The 21,650-nt window shown below is 46.1% G+C and overlaps 1 protein-coding gene across 1 annotated transcript in view; it reads left to right on the top strand.

The window, feature by feature from the left end:
- The window catches only part of TBXAS1 (thromboxane A synthase 1), a 548,307-nt gene that overhangs the window by 349,618 nt on the left and 177,039 nt on the right, over window positions 1–21,650 (top strand). The window contains exon 7 of the mRNA XM_069628729.1: window positions 16,976–17,064. Within this exon, the coding sequence (XP_069484830.1) occupies window positions 16,976–17,064 (89 nt within the window). The remainder of the gene's footprint in view (window positions 1–16,975; window positions 17,065–21,650) is intronic.

Genomic DNA, 21,650 nt, shown 5'->3' with positions numbered 1-21,650 from the left:
TGGGCAGTTCCACACCACTGCTGCCACGGAGCCACCACCCATAGTGTGATAGAGGCTGGGCCTTTGTGGGGCCTCAGGCTCCATTAGGAGCCTATTCATGAAGACAAAAAAAAGCACACACATTCTTTTGCCGCGATGACCATCATCAAGGCAAAAGAAGGTGTGCGCTTTTTCGTTTGTCTTCATTAATCGGCTCCTAAGGGAGCCTGAGACCTCACAAAGGCCCGGCCCCTGTCGCACTAAGCATGTGTGGCAGGGGCCTTGGATCGGGCTGCTGCTTGTAAATGAAGCAACAGCCCGACCCTTTGGTCATTTATCCTCCTTTTTTTTTTTTTTCCCCCAAACTGTGGATGGGCGGCCCCCCTGGGCATGAGGCTGCGCCCCACCAGAGGGGCGCGCCCCACAGTTTGAATACTGCTGCGCCTAAGCCCTCCCCTCCAGGACCATACACCAATGAGCCCTAGAGTGGAGGGCTTAATCGCACATTTTCCCAATTATACCCGGCCGGAGAGAAGTGATGCAGTATCGATGGAAAGGGCCATCGATGCTGCATCACTTCTCTCCAGCCGGGGGGGGGGGCTCAGCCCCGACTTTATTTTTCGGGGGGGGGCTTGGGCCCCGGAGCACCCCCGTACTCGGCGCTCCTGCACCTGGCCACCCTCTGTCCTCCAGGCCCAGGTACCTGCTCACCCTGCCACCCTCCAGCACTGCCTCCGGGCCACCCCTTGCACAGGGCTCTGTACCTGTACCCTGTACAGCCCTCCATTTTTCTTCCTGCACTTATCAGACCTACCATGTTCGTTCCCTTAAACCCAGCACTTGCCACTTGTGGGCTGCACTAACACTGTTTGTTGCCTTCATTATTTATTTATTTATTGCTATTTATCTGTTTCTCCTTTGTTCCGCACTTTCCCTTTCTCACCCCCTCCCATGCACTTTTCCACTCCCCCTCTCCCATGCACTTGTGGGTTCTCAATGTCACTGGGCCTAGTAAGATCGTTGTTTTTGTTCTTCCCGGTTTCCCCTCACTTGCCTTGTCGCGCTCTGAAACACTTGTGTACGAGCGCGTTAGAAATAAAATATCATATAACAGATAGGATCTGCCATTTAACGCAAACTCCTTCACCAAAGTCTTTCCCCTACATCACACAAGTGCTGATGAGCGTAACACACTCCTGGGTGTGCGGGTAACAGCGCGACATGGCCCTTGTCGCTGCTCTTACTCCCTTAAGACACTGGTAGGCTGTTGCCAGCAGTAATGGCCCACCATGCAGTATATTAAGGCTTCATTATTTAACTTTTGCAATAGGTATTATTTTATTTTCCAATTGTCTGTGAAGAAGCCATGAGGCCTGGTGGAAGTTGTCACTCTTTCTAAAAGTTTAGCATTGTGGAGGCAGGAATCTCCAGCTCAAGTCGTCAGCAGCTGGAGTCATGCTAGATGTCCACGAGAACCATGCACTATGTTAATTGTTCCCATCTAGATTATATATTCAAATGAATGGTGTTTAATGTCACATGGGGGAAAGAACAGAACACTCAGTAAACCAAGTGTAAGTTTCAAGAGATGTATTTCTCACACCATGAAAGGTTGGATGAACTCCGGTCCTGTCGGAGGAGACAGACAACTTCTGGGGCCTGGAACTACGCTATATCCAACTTTCCCTCCCTAAATACTCCCCTGCTAGAGCCCTACGCTCCGCTACCTCCAACGCTTTGACTGTCAAATGCTTCTCCAAGCCGAGAGTGGAGGGCAGGTCCCTCTCCTCAGCTGGGGCCTCCCTTTCGAATAGCCTCCCTGCCCCTCTCAGACTTGAGCCAGACCTGAAGTTCTGGAAACTGTTCTAAGCTCTGCTGTTCTCTACCTCTTTCCCTCTTTCCCTTCCCTGTTAAACACCCCACTGCCGCTGTGACCAGTGGCGTGATCCTTATGAATCTGACAGGATTCCAGGTCCTTCGATGCCAGCACCCTCCCCCACTGCACTGCCCTGCCCTTGCTTTACTGTTTTTTGCCATTGTTATTATTTCCTCTGTTCCCTTCCCAGTTAGCCTTGTGGCGCTCTGAAACACAATTCTGTTGTTTAAAGCGTCTAACAAATGCTCAATAAACTAAACAAAATGGCCAACTTGTCTGCATTATGGAAACAGTAAACTGTTTGGGAAAGACAACATTAGGGGACAAATGAAAGCCAAAGAATCAGGGCCAAACCTGGTCAGTCATTACCAGAATTCAAAGTCTCGCTTCTGAGTTACTAACACCCTTTTTGGTTTGGGTTCAAAGGTAAGAGTTGGAGGAATTCCTACATTTCCCATGGGGCACTTGAGCAAGATGACTTGGCATAACGGTGTCAGGATGGGGGTGTAACAAAACCAGTGGCAGCTTATAATTTAAGAGGACCTAATGCCCCAGTACAAGTCTGTATTCTAGAATCCACAGTTCCAGGGATCTAGTGCTCTGTTGACTATTTCCATGTCACTCAGTCACATGGCATGTATATTACCACACAGTGCTTCGATAGCTGCTTCACCAGTTGTTCCCTGATTCAAACGTGGTTTCTGTTGCTCCTATTTCAGGGGCCTGGATTATAGACTCAATTTTTGCCTATCAGGCAAAACCTGTAATGCACCTTTTCTCAGGGGATACACACAACAGTTAACAAACAGCAGGAATGTCTCCCATGCCCCACTCAGGCGCTTTTCAGGCCCAGTGTCTCAGCAAGCCGGACGCAGTGGTCTCTATGGCAACGCTGGCAGCATCTGCCAGGAGCCTTCCGAAGGCTGCATCGCAGGATTTCCAATATGGCAGCCGCTAGGCATTCCAGCAATCTAGTGTGCGTCCATAGACTTGCAGCGTTCGTCGAAGTGAATTGAATCCAGGAAGTCAAGGAGTCTACAAAGAGGGATGCAGAACCCAAGGTCGGCGCGTCGCTACACTCATAGCTTGGTGCTTGTGAGTACTCACTCCTAGGGAATCTGTGTGTTCTCTTTCCTAATACCTCTCTGTCATTCCTGTATCCTTACCTAGTGTCCCAGGGACCCGCAACCTCCTTCCTCTCCTCCAGAGCTTTCATCACCATCTCCGACCTGTGTAGACATCGTCAGACTGTCTCCAATCCCTGGTATTTCACTCGCCATCCATCTTTAAAGATCTGCTTACATCAGAAACTGTGATTCAAGAAACATCATCTCCAAGACATCTGCCAACAGGGGGTTTCTTCTCCAGAGGGTTTCCCTGTTGCCCATCGACCATCTGTGACACCTGTCTTCCAGTGGGTGAAGGGTAACTGGGAAGTCTTTTATTTGTCACACGTGAGGTCAATCTGCTCTAAAGGTCAGTGTGATATCGGTCCTCAGATTCTCAATACACTCAGGTTGTGATTCTTTCTGGTCCTCTTACTCCAGCCAACATCTGGATAACCCAGCAGGCTTCCTTCTCTTATTACTACATGGCTCCAGCACGGCTTTGGGCTGTAGAGGCCCCAGCAGGTTTGCTAATTCGCTCATTCAACCTATGGCTGCCGGCTGCAGCCAAGCTCTAGGTTGTACCCCCTCTGTAGAGTCTTGGCAATGTGATTCCAAGTCTGACTTATCTGACTTAGCAAAGAGACGCGCTCTCCTTCTCGTGCCTTGTCTTCGACTCTCAAACTCACCTTCCTCACTCATACACTGTCCCCTTCCATCGCCTTTTATATTGTCTTAGCTGTCTTCCAGGTCTCAATATTGCCTGGGATTGGCTCAATTATTTCCTACTTGCCCTCAGCTCAAAGTATTGGTCAGCATCCCTGGGTCCTACCTCTCCCCCAGGTACGTCCTCCTTTCTCTTTGTTATATTCAGGTTGTGTTCCTCTGCCCGACCAACATGTCTGCTAATGATGGAATGGGGAAGGGGAGTGCAAGCTGAAGGGTTAATGTGGGTCTCCAGTCCACCATCTTGAAGTTAGGCAGCGCTGACATGGCAGCCACACGGCACAGCAATTAATTTCCCTACTCTTGTTTCTCAGCACTACTGTATGAAAGGGGCTTGTGAACAACTTGATTTCCCTTCTGTTTCTTGGTGTCAGTAAGGGAAAGTACTTGCATGAGTGGGTTCTTGAGATGCTTGCCCACTCTGTGGTTCGCCCCTAACGGAGACAGCTAGCGTACCTCTTGCTCACTTTCTGGTACATTACAAATAGGTGTTCTCTGGCATCTGATGTCAGTGCCCCGCTGACTATCTTTCTGGACATAAGTGCATTAATTGCACTTCCAGTTTGTCACTTCTAATATGGACCCCTACCCAAGGATGGGGCTGGGAGAGAAGCTCTGAGTGTCCCACCATCTACCACCTCCAGGGGTCTATTGACCTGGCACATGGCTTCCCCTTGCTTCCAGACCCTCCTTGCCAACAAGTCTGCTCCTTTAAATACTAGTTGATAATCTTAAACTATTGTGTGATATGGCTTTCGAGAACTGAAATTCCAAATCCTTCTGTCATGGCTTGAGGACAGAACATTGTATGTAAATTAGGTAGGTATGATGAAGACCTTAAAAAACCCATCATTGGCTTGCACCTGCATTCTGCGGATCCTCAAAACTATTGCCTTTTAAACTCACAGGGTGATGGCCTGTGCATTTCTTTTACCTGCCTCCTTCTCCGGTCAAGAAAAACATCAATAAAAAGACAAAACTCTCTGTTAGGCAGAATTTTTATGCATTACCCGGTGAGACCACTACACACAACTATGACTATAGGTGTATGCAAAACCAACCTTTGGTATATGTCTGTACTCGACAGTTTTTGGTAGAGGAGCTGAGCAGCCAGGCCTATCTCAAGAGGGAATGTGAGCTGTAATGATGTTACACAGAGGTCTACAATCACAAGTGTTCAAATAAACTCTTACACTCAAGGTTTCTTGGTTAAACACTTATTAATGTATTCAACAGTCAGCTATAAAACATTCAGTAGAAGGAGGCAGTTAAATATCACACACACATATACTTCAGTACTATACTCGTTAAGTTTCTAAGGCATTCAAACTACTTTGAAAGAGGAGCAAAATGGCATTCAGAATACTTTGAAATAAAAGGATTACAATTTCTTAGCCAGTGCAGATACTTTGAGTTCACCAGAAGTCAATTCAATTCAATAGGCTAGGCCAAAGTCAATGGGCTTAAAGTCTTGGATAGGATAAAAACTGTTCTGGTAAGTAAATGGTAAAGTCTCTGTAGAAGTTCTTAGAAGTAGTTTGTAATGTGAAGAATTATATGATGGGTCACAAGCTGATTAGGCCTGCTAGTTGCGAAAGTTCTACGCACTTTCACTTTGAGAGGTAAGTACTCTCAGTCTCATTTCACAAAAGATGCAGATGTAGACTTCTGTTCCTGGCAGTTCCTGCAGATCTCACTGTTCCTGAGCCTCAGTCATGGGCAAAAAAAGGGAGGACGTCAGGGAACTCCTGCGCTGGGACTGGTCAAAGCTGGCACTTGGCAAAACTTCAATTCCTGTAGCTGTAGTAAAGCACACAGACTGGTGTCCCTCTCCCTGGTTATTCGGTTTCCTGCAGCACTCTGAGAAAAACACAACCAGCTCCGAGAATGGTATCCAGGTAGCTTTAGTGTCGAGTTGATTGGTCCCACCAACTCAAAGGGAGAAGTTGTCCTTGCAGACCTTCTCTGTCGAGATGAACTTAGCGATTCGGACCTGCATCAGGGCTTCACCGGGAAAACCAACAGTCCAGGAGTTGGATTATCCTAAGCTATGATTCCACTTGCTCTGCAATCTCCTTTCTCTTACCCTTATTCCGGTTGTCCTCCTTGGCATGGCCAACACAGTGACTGTGCTCCAGGATCTCCTTCTCTAACTCGCCGCACTATAGCACCACTCTCTCCCAGGAGCACCATCATATTACCAATCGACTCATGAGGCTTGTGCCTCTTTTCGTTCAGGTGAGGACACATTGATTGGAATAATGGGGTACACAATTTGTGGATCTGTTTCTCCATTAGCATTATACACCATGAGTGGCCCTTTCCTAATGCCTCCACATCCTTCCTATTATTGTGCTCAGTGTTTCAATTTCCTTGTAGTTGTTGGTATCTTTTGTGAACTAAGATCGGCCAGTGCCACCATTTGCAGGGGTGCAATGGTACAAACACCTTGCCTGCCATTTTGGAATTGGGCAATGTTAACATGGGATCCTGCAGACCGAGCTTGTGCTTTCCCGGATCCCTGAGAGCTCCTGTCTCCTCTGTCACTATTAATGCATGGAGCGTGGGCATTCACGTCATCTGCCATACCATTTCATCTCAGTTCCGAGTCATGTTCGAACTTGCGCATCCAGGATCCCTAATATTCCACTTCAGATCTGCCAATGGACCTGCGTGGATAATCGTATGCTAATGCTGTATATGTAGAACACGGATCTACGTGATTTTTCCGCAGCTGATTTTACTGCGACGAAAATGATTGCATGGGAAATGCACAAATACAAAATGTTTATACATTTCCCATGATGCGAACATGCAGGGGTGTCTCCCGCAACCCCCGCTCACTATACTGTGTAAGTATAGTGAGCAGGATGTTGCGGGGACACCCCCGCAGCCCCTGTCTTTAAAAATATATATATATATATTTTATTTTGTTCTGTCAGGATAGTTGTGGCGGTGTCCCCCGCAGCCTTTTTTAAAAAAGATTTTCCACACCGACCCCAACTAAAACACATACCACGAAAAGTTCAAGGTTTTGGTAGTTAGAACTTTTCGTGGTGTGTGTTTTAGGTCTTTTGGTGGGGTCGGTAATTTCTTTCTGGACATTTCGTCCTATTCCTAAAACACTATTCTAAGGTTGATTTTTCTTTGTTTATTTTCCCTGGTGACATAGGGCTGTGCTCTGGGAATAAGGGAGCAGCCTTTTTTCTCCAAATTCCTTGAAGCATATTTGTCCCTGCTTACATAGGAGCCATGACACTGAAGCCAATTCTGAGGGTAATGGGTTTCAGGCTCGCGTATGCCTGCTCCGAGCAGATACACCATTAGTGAGCCGGTCACTTTGATCATACGTCCGACTAGCATTGAACGCCACAAATAAAATCCCTAATTTAAAATGCCTCACTGTAGGCCATTGCACACCCATAGTTTTAAGTTTTGAGTCACATGACACTGCTATTTTAAAGAGTTTGTGACTATTTTAGGTTTGAAAAGTCAAATGGGTTTTTCCTTTTGTGATCGATAAACATTTTTTTCAGTTTTTTTTTTTTGTTGGCTTGATTGAACATTTATCCTAATTCTTTTATGTAGGATGTAAGATCTGGCACTTGATGACTTTAACAGTAGTTAAGGTAGTAACCAAAATATTCTGCTGCCTTATGCCTAACAGGAAGTATATCATATTATGTAACTCTTGGAATGAGACAGATCCGTGGGATTAACATTGTAATGGTTTTAAAATGCATGTTATTGTATGTCTTGGACATACATGCACATGTCGTTGCTTTTATGAAAGATATTCTGTGTGCACCTTTATGGCAAATTGCTGAAAAAAAGATTGTTTTTATTTGCCTATTGGTCCCTGACCCCCGCCCCCCGGGGTCTTTTTGCTACTTTAGTCACTTACTGTACCCATGAATGAACTAAGGAAGCATTGGGGAGCTCTGAAGGATCCTACTTGTACCACTGCAGGCATCGCATCATGAGGGGGACTCCACCTGGCCTCCAGACTTCCTCTACCAATGGAATATGGGTGACCTTGCCACACTGCATTCTGTGGCCAGCCATTTTAAAGCACCACCTTCAGGTAACTACATTCATCAATGTGTCCTTTAGTGAAGGCATGGTTCCATCTTCTCTTGAGCAGGCTTGGATCTCGCCACTACTTAAGAAAAGCACTTTATATCCAGCAATGGCCAATAACTATCAGCCAATTACGAACGTGCCTTTCCTTCTCAAAATTCTGTACATGGTCACCTATCTACAGCTCCAAGGCCACATCAAAGAAGAGGGTATCCTGGGGGCACGCCAGTCAGGTTTTCGAGCTATGCACAGGACAGAAACTGCTTTGCTGGATCTTAAATTCACCTTCGCCAGCATAGTGGATCGCAGTCACCCTGCCCTACTGATGCTATTGGACCTTCTGGCGGCCTTTGACCTAGTTGATCACTCCTTGTTGGTCACCAGGTTAAGGGACCAGAAATTTTGCTCAGACCTGACGGCTCAATGAATCTCTCCTTTCTCAGGCCACGTACCGTCAGAGTGGCAGTGGCTGAATCCAGCTTGTTACCCACTAATCAAACTTGTTAGGGCTCTTGCACTGCCCTCACGCTTTTCCACATATACATCAGGCCTCTGCTTAGTCTCCTCCACCACCTGTAGGTGCAGTATATCAACTATGCTGTCTGGTTAGACGCCGAATTTAGCATGAAAAATCATGTCTCACTTATTCACTCCTCATGCTATTTTATTACAAAGTTGCTGAGTCACATTTGAGCTTTCATTTCATTCAGCAATTGCTCGCTGCTAGCCACTGCATTAGTTAACCCAAAGCTCGACTATTGCAACAGTTTCCTGGCTGGGACCGCCCAAGCAAATTTACACTCACTACAGGTCTCGTAAAGCTGCGCGGTACCCACCATTTTTGCTCTGACCAGGTGGAATCACGTCTCCGATGCCCAAAGGGAACGTCACTGGTTTTCTATAAGGCAATGTATGACTCATTAAATCCTGACCCTGTCTTATAAATGTTGGAATAACACAAGTCCGAAATACCTTAAAGAGCGGATTAAGGAAAAAAAAATACAGGATGCCAACTGCACTGTCATGATGCCTGTAGACTGTTTCAACCAAGATACAAGCTCTTTAGGTTTGGTGGTACAACCTTTGATGTCCTGCCCCCTTGGCATGGAATTCCTTCCAGGATCGATTGGATCAGCAGACACACTTGCTGTCTTCAAAAAACTAGCGGAGCACCACCTCTTCAATCTTAAACCAAGCTGAACAGTCGAAGTTTGGTCTGCTCCCTCCCCTGATTCCGATCATGATATATTTCGTCTTGTCTTTTGTTTTTGTGATCTCTGTGCACTCTGAGGCCCATGGGAATGTGGCGCATAATAACAATTGAATAATAATAATAATAATAATATGGTTTAAAAGCTAGATTGCTCTTATTTGGGTTGCGTAAAAATGATATTGCTGTCACTTTTATCTGTATGTTAACTAACATTGAGATTCGGTTTTTAATCAAGTTTATAAGTTCTTTGGAACCTCTTGCAAGATCTAATTTGAAGCAAGGATGTTTTTAGGAATGTAAATAATTGTATTTAGAAACATTATTCCTTCTCCAACAGGCATATAGGCATCCCTATGACAAATACAGTGTATACCTCCATAGAATAATCAAGCATAATGTAGTATCAGGTCCCAGAGTCTACAAAGATACATCCACCCTCCCAACCTCTGGGTGTGTCCAAATTATAGCTCATTTAGCTGCAAACTAAATGGTAAGCAGAGGCCAGGAAAGACATGCGAAATCCTGATGCCGAAAAGACAAAACAGGAATTAGTACAGACAAGGCAATATGAGCAGAGTATATGGAATAGCTGAATGAGAACTACCTTTCTAAACGATATTCAGAAGGATGGGAGACAGAGTTGGTCCAGATCTTATATGAAAATCTCAAAACCCTGGGAGTGGTAGACAAGTATGAAAACAGATACACAAAACTCAAGGAAAAATACAGAAACAGTAATAGGACCCAAATCCAGTGCCCAAGGAAAGGAAGAAATAGTACCTGAGATGTGGGTTGCATTAAAACAAATGTGAGGTGTTTTGTGCCAGTTGTAAGTGTGGTAAATTGGTAAAAGGACTTCATTTCAGAGAGATTCCCATTCCTCAAATTAGTGGCTTAAAATTCCTACGATCAAATACAGTAATTACTCTTCATTAGGACAAGCTGTGCACCTACTAAACTTGAACCCTGATTAGACCACAGGCACTCTTGTTATGCTAAGAGTTACTTACTTAAAATAGCCCTTGGTGGGATTGGAGGCTGTGTCCAGAGCATCACCTGCACAATCTAGTCTTTGCCGTTTCATCGCATTTGGTGAATGGCATTTGTGCTGCATTTATTTGATGTGGTGTTTTGGGGGGGTAGAGAAAGGAAACATGTGTTATTAATTGTGAGGGTAGTGGGGGCATGGGAAGGGGTGGTAGGGCATGGGCGGTGGGCATGGCTTGCTCCCCAAAAATAAATTCACAAAAATCCATTGAAACAGCGACCATGATGAAATACCCCAGATCCCCTGGGCTCGGACTCCGTTTCCAGTAATAGGGGCACTGTCCGCTTCATCACGGAGTATGGGACAAGCTGCTGGAGGCCACTTTTCAAGAAGACCTGAACAGCAGTTGTGAGTAACTGAAGTAGTTTACCATACTTAGTATTAGGTTGATCTAATTATTCGAGAAGCAGAGACTCTTGGCTGCCTTGATTGCCAAGGCGTAGTGATCGTTGAATGACCACGGCTAATCTCTATCCCACTTCCGTGCTGCAGCTCTCAAAGATCTCAAGAGTGCACAGTGGACTTTGCTCAAGGAGAATGCAGAAGTTTGCAAAACAAAGTCCATCCAGGCCAACCCCAGAGTGAATTTCTGGGAGACCATGAATGCCACATACAGTGGCAGCAGCTCTCGCTCCACAAACATGCCCACAGTTCCCATGGCTCCCTGTAGGCTCTGGAAATGACCTGTATAAAATCCAAGATGGTGGACCGGCCATTTAAAGGCTTAGCCCACCTTCCCAGTCACTAACTGAGCCCAGGTGGCCTCACTGCCCACAGCCAATCCTATTCCTTTACCGATATGCTAACACAGAGGTAAACCTTTACAGATCATCCAGCCTAGGTCAGGGGTGATTACAGAGCTAAAATAATCCAGGCTCACAGTCTGACAGTGCATGTGTCTGAAGATGGTTGTTGAAGGTGTTTGCTACAAGTTGGTGATATTGGAAGTACGTGGGGGCAGGATTGTGGAGAGGTGGTTGGAGACAAGAGAGAGAGAGAGAGAGAGAGAGAGAGAGGAGGTGGCAGAACAGGATAGGGATCGTCCTGATAATGCCAAGCGGGTGGATATTGCTAACTGTTTTCATAGCAAACCATGAGTTTGGCGAGTGCATCTGAGAACAGTTCCTTGCTTGAAAGCAAACCAACAGGCTGCATAGGGCTTCTGAGAATTATTAATTAGGCTGAGAAAAGTTAAAAGGTCAGGGAGGGCCTCATGAAGACTTTGATATGGGATTCCCAAAAAGTCAAATGGACTCCACAGAGAACAACTCATGGGTAGAGGTAAAAGAAATAGTATATTAGGGTATCGACACAAATGTAGGGCAACCCAAAATGGGATAGTCAAAACAAAGACCTCTTGGTTTAACAGAACCTTTCCCCCAACCTGTTCTCTGGGTTTTCCCCAGCATCACTCATAGTTCCTTGACACAACTTGGTTTATGTGGGTGGCATTCTCAATTCTTAGTTTATTCGCCTGGTGGCCACAAAGTCCATAACATCGGGACTACTTTCCATTGCATTATCATCTACAGTGGCTTCAGAATGCGAGGAAGGGCAAAAGGTTATCTAAGTGCCAGGTCAATGCTATGGTGCTGCTCTGGACCTCATCAAGTCACCCATCCTCGGTGGACTTTCCACAATGTTGTACCACCACTCACTCATGGCAACCTGTCTCTATGCATGGCCACTGACCTTTGGGCTCTGTGAACGCCTAGATGTTCCCCCACCCACTCTCTCTAAACAATAGTTGTATTGCTGTTGTCTCACTGTTTGTCTCGGGTGGCCCTTGACCTCTAGGATCCTCCCCAATCCCTTCTACTCCTGTCTGCTTCCCCTTCCAGACTCCAAAAACGTCCTCTTTCTATGGTGGTGCTGACCTTTGGTCCACACAGTATTTACCTTTTCTCCTTATCCCTTTTCCTCTCATGGATGTCCTTCAACCACTGTTTTCTCTCCTCCTGCTTGATGTTCTCCTCCAGTCTCTTTCTGCTTTCTCTTCCCCTCCAACCTCCCGTGCCGTTAACTCTCTCCTCAACTCCTCCTCCTCAGTCACCTCCAACTCTCTCTTGACTGCCTTCTCCCTTTTTACCTTCAATGTTCTCCTGCTACTGTACCTTCAGTGCCTTCTCCTTGTCCAGCTCCTCCATCTCTACCTCTGCACCTTCATCTCTGCTCACACCACTTCTCCTCATACCCACACTCTCTAATGCTGCCTCCTGGTATTTATAGACCACCAACCCTCCACCCTGGACCGCACTTTGGGGGGGGGGTTTGGGGTGTGTGTGTCTGTGTGTCTGTGTGTCTGTGTGTCTATTTGGTAAGGAACCAGATGAAGGCACTGTGCCAGTGAGTGTGTGTTCCGGTCAGTGGACCAAGCCTATAACAGACCAGTTGCCATCTTGGATTTTCTATCTGTCCGCGTGCACACTAAGATGCAGTGCTCGCATCTGAGTGGGGCCAGCAAGTGCTCTAGCTCATGCACGTGGTCTGCACTGCCTGCAAGATCAACACGTCTTTGAAGCCCCAAGTTGATCAATATTACATTTCCCTTTCAAAAGTCTGCATAACCGTGGGGCCTGGTGGTAACTTTTTCATCACATACAAACTGATTTAAAGGGCAAGGACTTCCCATTTCCTCATCTCACCGGCCAGCAGCGCTGCAAGCAATAGAGGTGGTGCTTGACTTCCACCGAGTAGATTCAGGTGGCTTGCAGTGGTAGTCATGTGATGGTCTCTTTTTCCAAGCCTCTGGTGTCGTGAAGGAGTCCAGGGGATACTTTCCATGCCAAGCCCACGTCACACTTCACATAGTGGGGGGTGGTGCCTGCACCCTTGGGCACCGCCTACTCCCCACTCCCCATCATGCCCAAATAGGGGGTATTGTTATATGATCCAGAGAGTAATTTATGAGACTGAGTTTCCTAAAAAGCAATAGCTGAAAACTGAACCAATGAAGGACTTGGATTTAATGAACTTATGTGACGCTTGCTAGGATCTTAAAGAAATGTATTGTTTGTACAATAAGGAAAGTAAGGAAAGGTTTCCTCTGCTTCATGTGTGTTATCTCACTAGTTGATTCATTAGAGCACACTGCTTTGCACATTATATCACCCCAGAACCCGAAGGGGGCCATATAACTGCAGGGAAACACTTGTGTATAGGCGCGTTATAAATGCCACATCATATCATAACTAAAAATGACCCCATCCAGCACAGCATAGCTGCAGGATCCCCAAGCCCTAAATGCCTTAGAAGCACTGCGAGGAGTGCCAGCCCTCCAGAATGTCTGCCTCTATGACGATGCCATCCTGAAACAAGCATGGGCACTGCCAACAGTTTGGGCTTCTGTGTAGGCATGGGTGAGGCACTTGTCAGGCAAAGCCGTAGTGGTATTAACTGGCCATTGATGGTGGTAGGTGCAGAATGCTGCCAGAACCTGGGCATCTAATAGCAGTGCCTGGCAAATGCCTGATACTTATACAGAAGCCAATACTGTTGACTTTGCCAATGCTTGTGTTTAACAGTGAAGGACACGCTGAGTGCTTATAAATCGAGTGGCTGAAGGCAGAGATTTAGGACATTTTTATAACAAAGGTTGCAGGTTTACAACTCCAATTAAGTCCTTAGACTGCTTTGAAAAAACGCTGGTGTGTGCAAAGTTTGATGCTACGGCTTGATTAAAGGAAGCTCAAAGAGATCCCATGAGGAGGCGTTTGGGTGGGCAGGGGCAAGAACTGGGCGGGAATGGACATAGGGATTAGCATGGCTATGGGCAGTCAAAGGGTGGTCAAATAACCAAACATCTACAAGCTTTGTGTCCCTACTCGTATGCCATGTCTCCCTATTTGTACTCCAATGCAATAGTTTCATCAAGTGACACCGAATAGCCCAAATTAAAAAAAGAGGAACTAACTGGCATCTCTGCAAGTCTATGATATAACTGCAAGGGCAAAATAAGGAACCCTGCTCGATGCACAGCAGTGTCCAGCTTCCAGTGTGGTGCCTTGATCAGGGGAAACTAGCATGCGGCATTATGAATTACAACAACAAATTCAAAACACGTAATAATTAAACAGACACCTAACAATTATAACACACTCTACACTTAAAACCATGTAATTTCACAAAAAACACATATCTTGACATGTTTCAGTTCTTATCAGCTTCGGATGCATGAACTTTCTTCAGGGGAACCTTTCTTTACACAAAAGTCTTCACCACCATGCAATCCAGGGTCAGGCTGGGGGGGATCCAAAATCAATGAGGGACCACCTACAAGGGACGACAACATACACCAGCATCAAAATAGTGAGTAAACTTCTTCAAGTAACTCAAAATTCCTCTAAATCACACCCAAATGGTGTCTATTAGACCAAGGTACAGGTCTCACCTGAACCTGTCCTATCGAACAATAACTACTTTACATCTAAATAGGACTTTGGTAGCACTGGTGTTCAAATCCACACAACTTAGCTAGCAAACTTCTTAAATCAAGTTGTATTTCAAACGAGCTTACAACATAGCTCAACTAGTTCAGAGATCTCAACAGACATAAAACAATAACCAAGGGAACAAAACCAAGGAGGTGCTGCATTAGAAACTGAAATGCCAGCACCAATAAATACATATTCATCAAGCTATATCCCATCACCTTTATTTCACCACCACTAGACATAGGGTTCACAGTGAGGGAGAATGGGATTGAAAACTAGAAAGGATAATTTTTTCAGGCAAAGTGAAATTAACTGTATCAACCCAAGAAAGGCCTCTTCCTATCCTGTTTCCCTCCCCCCAACAGATATCGGACAGACTTGGTGGAGTTCTCTTTTAAAGGTAAGCAGGTCTTTTTGGTCAGAATGATGTGTCAAAAAAAGTCTCTTCAGGATTCTTCTCATGGATAGTTCCTTCTTATTCTTGGCAAGTTTGCTTAAGGCTTCCTGTAATCACGTGAAATCTGCTCTACTGCAATAGGATCCCTTAGGATGCCTCTTGTGGTCCATAATTGGTCTTGCGCATGACTCCTGCTGCATTCTCTCCACTCAACAGTTCTTTATGGAGCATGTGGTCAAAAGCCAATTCTTTCAGGCAAAGTTCTATGATATCTATAGTCACTCTCTGAGTCACTCACACTGTGGACAAAAGTCTCTCTATTGAAGATAGTTCTGGTGCATAAATGGCCTTTCCCACTAGGCCACTCTTATGGTAGCTCATTGAGATATCAAAGGCACTCTTGCTGTCACCTGAGGCTCTCGTAAGCAATTTCCACACAATATCCCCATGACCATTGAGGCAAGGAGGGCTTGGAGGTGTGAAATGGGGACTTGACTCAGCTCCATGTCTTGGGATCCTGAGACTACAACCTCTCCAGTAACTCCCACTTCCCTTCTCACTGAGCCGCTTCTCACTTGTGCTTCAGGACCTGACACAGGACCTCAATGCTGTCCATCAATATTGTTGCTGGCTAACCTCAACATTTCTTTCATGTGCTCCTTCCAGCTCGCACTGCTTTCAGACAATGTTTAGACTTGCATTGGCTTGCTCACTAGCTATCAACCTTCACCTCCTGAGGTCCTACTAGCATTCTCCATGCTTTCCTGCTTGTTCTCCCCCCTACTCCACCTCTAGTTAATGCATCTTTGCCACCACTCCTTTTTACTCTCTCCAGATGTTTTATCTCTCTTGTTCCCTCACTGATCCTACTTGAGATTTACTTCCTCCAACCTTTTCTGCTCTTTTCCTAGGTCTTCACCTCTGCCAACCACATCTGCTATCTCCACTCCTTCTTGATGTCCGACTCTTCTGGTCTCATTCCTCCACCTTAATGTTTACCTCCTCCAACCTTTTCTGTGTTCTCCCCTCTTCCAACATCTACTTCTTCCAACATCACGTGTATCTCCTCAAAACTCTTCTGTGTTCTCTCCCACTTCTTGATGTTCATAACCTCTAACCTCTGTCTTTTACACTTTCTCTGCCCCTTCACCACCCCCTGTTCCTTCAGTTCTCTACACCTTCACCTCGTCCAGTACTTGTGGGCAACTCCATCTCCTTCAACTTCTTCTCTGCCTCCACCTCTTTACTGCTTACTCTTCTCCTACTTTAAGTACCGACTAAGTGCTTTCCTCTCTCTGTGGGTTTTAATACCTCCTGGTTCCCACCCCTAGGCTTCGTATTCACCCAGGGCTTGCAGCGGAATCAACTGATTAGCACTTCTTGGCGATTGGCGGGCCACTAATGAATTTACCTGGACTGCCATCTTTGTTTTGTGAGTTTTGCATGCCTGGTGGAGCGCAGAGGCTGCGCCCCGCTGGCTGAACCGGTACCTACAGTCTCTTTCCTGCTCCGTTCTCCACTTACTTCAGTAGCAGTGAATGTTGATGGTGCACCATATGTATTGGTAAGCTGTTTGCTCACTGCAATAGTGGTGACCTTTACCTTTTATGTAATCTGTCCACACCCTCATCTCTGCAACATAGGGGTGAGCAAGGGATCCGTCCTATAGCTCCTCTGGATCTCACATCACTAAGCTGGTGGTCGGGCCCGCCCCCTGAGACTTCCCACGCTAGCACCTTTGGCCAGGCTTACATCATCGCTTTCACAGGTTGCATTTGTTGTTCAGTTTGAAGCTCTAACCTATTTCGGAACCTGACCAGCCCATGTGTGATTAGGGTTGTGGCTAGGAAGAGGGTCCAAGCGGTTTCACTGAACGTTCATTGAACTGCGTTTGTTCCCCGGCTAGAGACCCTTCCTACTAATAGAGCTAGAAGAACGAACATGCACAGAGAATGAACTCCCCTCCCCCAGCCCAGTCAAGACAAGATGGCCGAAACAGGAAGTTTCTGAAACACAAATGAAGAAGAAACATTTTGAACATTTAGCTTGTATGTTTTCATCAAGAGCTATACAAAATGACTACTCGTTGGTTTAATTGTTCCATTTTTTTTTTTTAGATGTGCCCTCTAATAAACCAAGCCTGCAATGTTTTAGAGAAAAAGCTTGAAAGCTATGCGGATTCAGGGGAGACGTGTGATATCCACAGGTAAGGCCAGATATTCAAGGGGAAGAACATACTTCCAGATGTATGCAAGTTGTCACATTTGGCCGGAAGTTGTCACGTAGTTTGTCATTTGGCTAGATGGCTGGCAAGGAATGTATTTGTCTTGTCCCCGAAGACACAAATATGTCCATGTAAAGGGCCTTCCTTGCCCGCTCTACTCTTGTGCCTATTGTATCCACTTACATATAAAGTTATCTTTTTGCACTTAAGAATGTGTTGGAGAACACCTGGAAGGGCACGAATACATTGTCGATGCATACGTCATATTTTTCCAGTTGCAGATTCTCCATCTACGTTTTGTAATATGTTATTTTTTCACTTTACATTTAATATGACTTAATACCCAGCGTTTTCTAAGCGCGGACCCGGGGATCAAACCTGAGTTGCTCCGCGTCGTTGCATTGCCCCAGAGCTATCCTCCCGAGACATTTATTATACAGTTAGGAAACTCAAATACATGTTTTGGGCAGTTTTCTGGGCTTCTTTGTGGCTCTCCACTTTGAAAATCCCCGGGTGAATATAATTCAGAAAATCATCCAACTGCAAGAAGAAAGGGAAAGAGTCTTTGCTTCCTCTTGTCCTCCTTTTCTTTTTCACTATTGATGGAGACACCGCGCCTGGAGAGCTGCTATGAACAGTCTTCCTATTTCTGTAACATATGCCCTAGTAAACGATCAAGCAGCCAAGATGATGTATTGGAATACATAATCAATAAGAAGCTCTAAAACATCAAGAATCACTATTTATTTATTTATTGTGGCATTTATATAGCGCGCCAAGCCCTGAGGCATCTGGGCACAGTTCTGTTCTGAAACCCGCACATACAAAAGAAACTAAGGATGTATGGAACCCACATGACAAATTGGCGATGTAGAAGTTATTGAGGACCAAGAAGCAAAGGGCTCTGTGAAAACGTCCACTTTATCATATCCTGCAGCCTACTTCTGTAATGAGTGACACCCTGTATGGATTTTATCATAGCAGCCTTTGCTTGTGTTGTGACTTGGATTATATCTAGAGTGAGTGTGTGCAGTGGCTAATGGCATGAATGGAATGTAGAACAGCAACTACATTCTCACTCGTTTCCGATCCTTTCAGCTCCTTGCCCCGCTGCACTGGAACTCTCTTCCTCTCTCTATCCGCTCCATGTCCTCGTACTCCTCGTTCCATGCCTCCTTGAAATCTTCTCTTCTTCACCCCTGTCCTGACATCCCTCTTTAATTTCTCCTATCCCCCTTTTATCCCTCTTTCCATCCTTCCTCCCTACAACTTCCCTTCTTCCCCATTCCTACTTCCCCTCCCCCTGTAATCGCATCTTCCTCCCCTACCCGACCTCCCTTACTTCATCCCTCTTTCCTTCCCCTGATCTATATCTCTTACATTAGCCATGGTAAATTGTTCTGTATACTGTTTTTGATGGTTTGTTTCATGTCTTGTAATTTTATGCTTCTATTATTCTATGTATTCTTGTTGTTGAAATGTAAAGCGCTTTCGCACAAAGCGCTATATAAACTTAATAAATACAAATACAACTGAGGGTTCCAAGGATGTTAGGTGTGGACTGCAGCATGGGAGCCCTAAAACTGGAAAGATGTACCTGACTGTTTCTCCTGACTAATCTTTCTACCTGAATACTGCAACAAAACAGAAGCGTTCCACTTGTACCTACCTGGGTCCTGTGTCACACCTGGGTATTCCCTGCCTTCCACCTGGCCCAAGATACAGCGCAGTGTTTATTTTGGTGATGGGTCTGTGTGAGCGATTGAGAGTTTGATTGACAGCTGATGTAAGCCTGAAAAAAGGGAGCGAGAGAAAGAGGGGAAAGGGGGAGTTGGCAAGAGACACAGGGAGATAGGGCGAGAGATAAAGGGGCTCATGTTCTACGAGCATGTAACATAAAGGAATGATGAAAAAGCTATGCATAAGGCTTTTACGCCATTCATTCATGTTACGGCTTACATTCAATCATATGTATGGCAATGAGGAGGGGGGGAACGCAACTTGCGCTTCGCCACCACCCTTCCTCTCCACCATAAAAATGCTCCAGCATTAGTGCCAACATGGATTTTCATACTGGAGATCCCTATGCGGTCCTCCAGCTTTATTCACCAGCTGAAAGCAGACAGACACTGTAGGGATCCATTGTACATGCTGCCTGCTATGCCTGCATAGCAGGCAGCTTTTACAATTACAATTAAACCCTACCCGACTTGCAAGCATGTTGGGGAGGATTTAATTGTAATTGTAAATGCTGCCTCCCTTACTTGCATGTTGGGAAGGGTTTCATTGTAATTGGGAGCACCACTTGCCGGGTGATCATTGCAGGCAGCGCTCACAATTAAACGCAAGCATTGCCTTTTGCTCTGAACTTTTGCACTCTGCCGTGCAAATGATGAAAATTTGGAGGCAGGGAGCCGTTTACCATGCAGTGCACACTAACTTATCCCCGCCATCGAATTCTGAATTTAACCAACATGAACCCAGCGTGAGTTGTGTGGTGATTGGATAGAAATGTCGAGAAGGCTGACTGAAAGAAAAGCGTGCTATGTGAGGCAGTGGTCAGTTGGTGGTTAGTAAAAGATAGCTGGAGCACCAAAACTTGGTAAGAATGAGGAAAAGTCCTCACCCCAGATAGCTGGCCTTCCTAGGGCTCTGCATTTGGGATTCCTCTGTCCCTCTGCATAGCGGGAAGGCTGCCCTGCGTCTTTCGGACCAGGGGAGATATCGCAGAATCTTTGCACTGGTGAAAGTGTCATTAGCAGCAGAGCAAGCGTGACCCTTGTACAAACAATGTATTTCAAAGGTTTTTGCACAGGGCAATTTTCGCCTGAGTTGGAGCCCTTTGCCCTGCTACAAAAAGGTTTTACGAGGGCAATGTGTGCCCTAGCGCTAACTGCGCTTGCAGTGGTACAAGGCTTCTGTAATGCCACCTCAGACATCCAGTCTGCAGTAGTGTGTACCTTCCCAGTCAAATAGTAAAGTGTTGACATTTGTATAGTTCTCAATATAGTGGCTGATGAACACACCATGCGCGGCCATTGCATATGAACATGCCTATGTGCTGCAACTCCATACATTACACTTAAGTGCGGGATTGGGCGGAGACTACAGTGATGCCTTATGGGAATTCAGGACGAGCATACACGCCTTTAGCACTTAGAATAAACAAACGGACAAAAATGCTGTCGCCTCGGGGCCTAATTCACAGAAGCGTTTTATAATTGCAAATCCCCATTGGAAAACGCTCTGTGAATAAGGGCGGTATCTAAGTTCAGGAAATATGTGATGTTGCTTGACTTTCATTTTCACCTTTAGACTTGCATTTGAGAAGTTAATGAAATCTTTCCAAATGTCGGTGTTGCGGAGTATTAGAAAACAACTGGGTGACATCTGCCTTCCAGGGGGTCTCTGTTCCCTCTCTTGTGTGAGCTTTTATGCTGGTGAGCGCAGTTTCATGCCTCATCATAATCCACACTTGAAGAAAGGAGTTGCACAAATCTCAAGAGTGTCCAGGGATATACACGGTGTATTAATCTCCATCCTTTCTTACATTGTGGAATAAAAGTATAGTTTTACTTTTTCACTGCTCCTTTTTATACAAGTCACCCATGGATCGTACGTCCAGTGACCGTGAGTGGCTTCCAGGGGGTAGGTGGGACAAAGAGGTATGGCTTGGGACGATGAGTGGCTTCCAGGGTAGTGGAACAAAGAGGTATGGCTTGGGACGTTGAGTGGCTTCCGTGGGTAGCTGGAACAAAGAGGTATGGCTTGGGACGTTGAGTGGCTTCCAGGGGTAGCTGGAACAAAGAGGTATGGCTTGGGACGATGAGTGGCTTCCAGGGTAGTGGAACAAAGAGGTATGGCTTGGGACGTTGAGTGGCTTCCAGGGTAGTGGAACAAAGAGGTATGGCTTGGGACGGTGGGTGGCTTCCAGGGTAGTGGAACAAAGAGGTATGGCTTGGGACGTTGAGTGGCTTCCGTGGGTAGGTAGAACAAAGAGGTATGGCTTGGGACGTTGAGTGGCTTCCAGGGGTAGCTGGAACAAAGAGGTATGGCTTGGGACGATGAGTGGCTTCCAGGGTAGTGGAACAAAGAGGTATGGCTTGGGACGTTGAGTGGCTTCCAGGGTAGTGGAACAAAGAGGTATGGCTTGGGACGGTGGGTGGCTTCCAGGGTAGTGGAACAAAGAGGTATGGCTTGGGACGTTGAGTGGCTTCCGTGGGTAGGTAGAACAAAGAGGTATGGCTTGGGACGTTGAGTGGCTTCCAGGGGTAGCTGGAACAAAGAGGTATGGCTTGGGACGTTGAGTGGCTTCCAGGGGTAGCTGGAACAAAGAGGTATGGCTTGGGACGATGAGTGGCTTCCAGGGTAGTGGAACAAAGAGGTATGGCTTGGGACGTTGAGTGGCTTCCAGGGTAGTGGAACAAAGAGGTATGGCTTGGGACGGTGGGTGGCTTCCAGGGTAGTGGAACAAAGAGGTATGGCTTGGGACGATGAGTGGCTTCCAGGGGGTAGGTGGAACAAAGAGGTATGGCTTGGGACGTTGAGTGGCTTCCAGGGGGTAGGTG

Source organism: Ambystoma mexicanum, chromosome 12 (assembly GCF_040938575.1).
Source record: "Ambystoma mexicanum isolate Mex_15411 chromosome 12, UKY_AmexF1_1, whole genome shotgun sequence".
In the NCBI taxonomy this organism is placed as follows: Eukaryota; Metazoa; Chordata; class Amphibia; order Caudata; family Ambystomatidae; genus Ambystoma; species Ambystoma mexicanum.
Note: the sequence above shows the minus strand (reverse complement) of the source record. Positions and strands in the feature narration are given on the sequence as shown.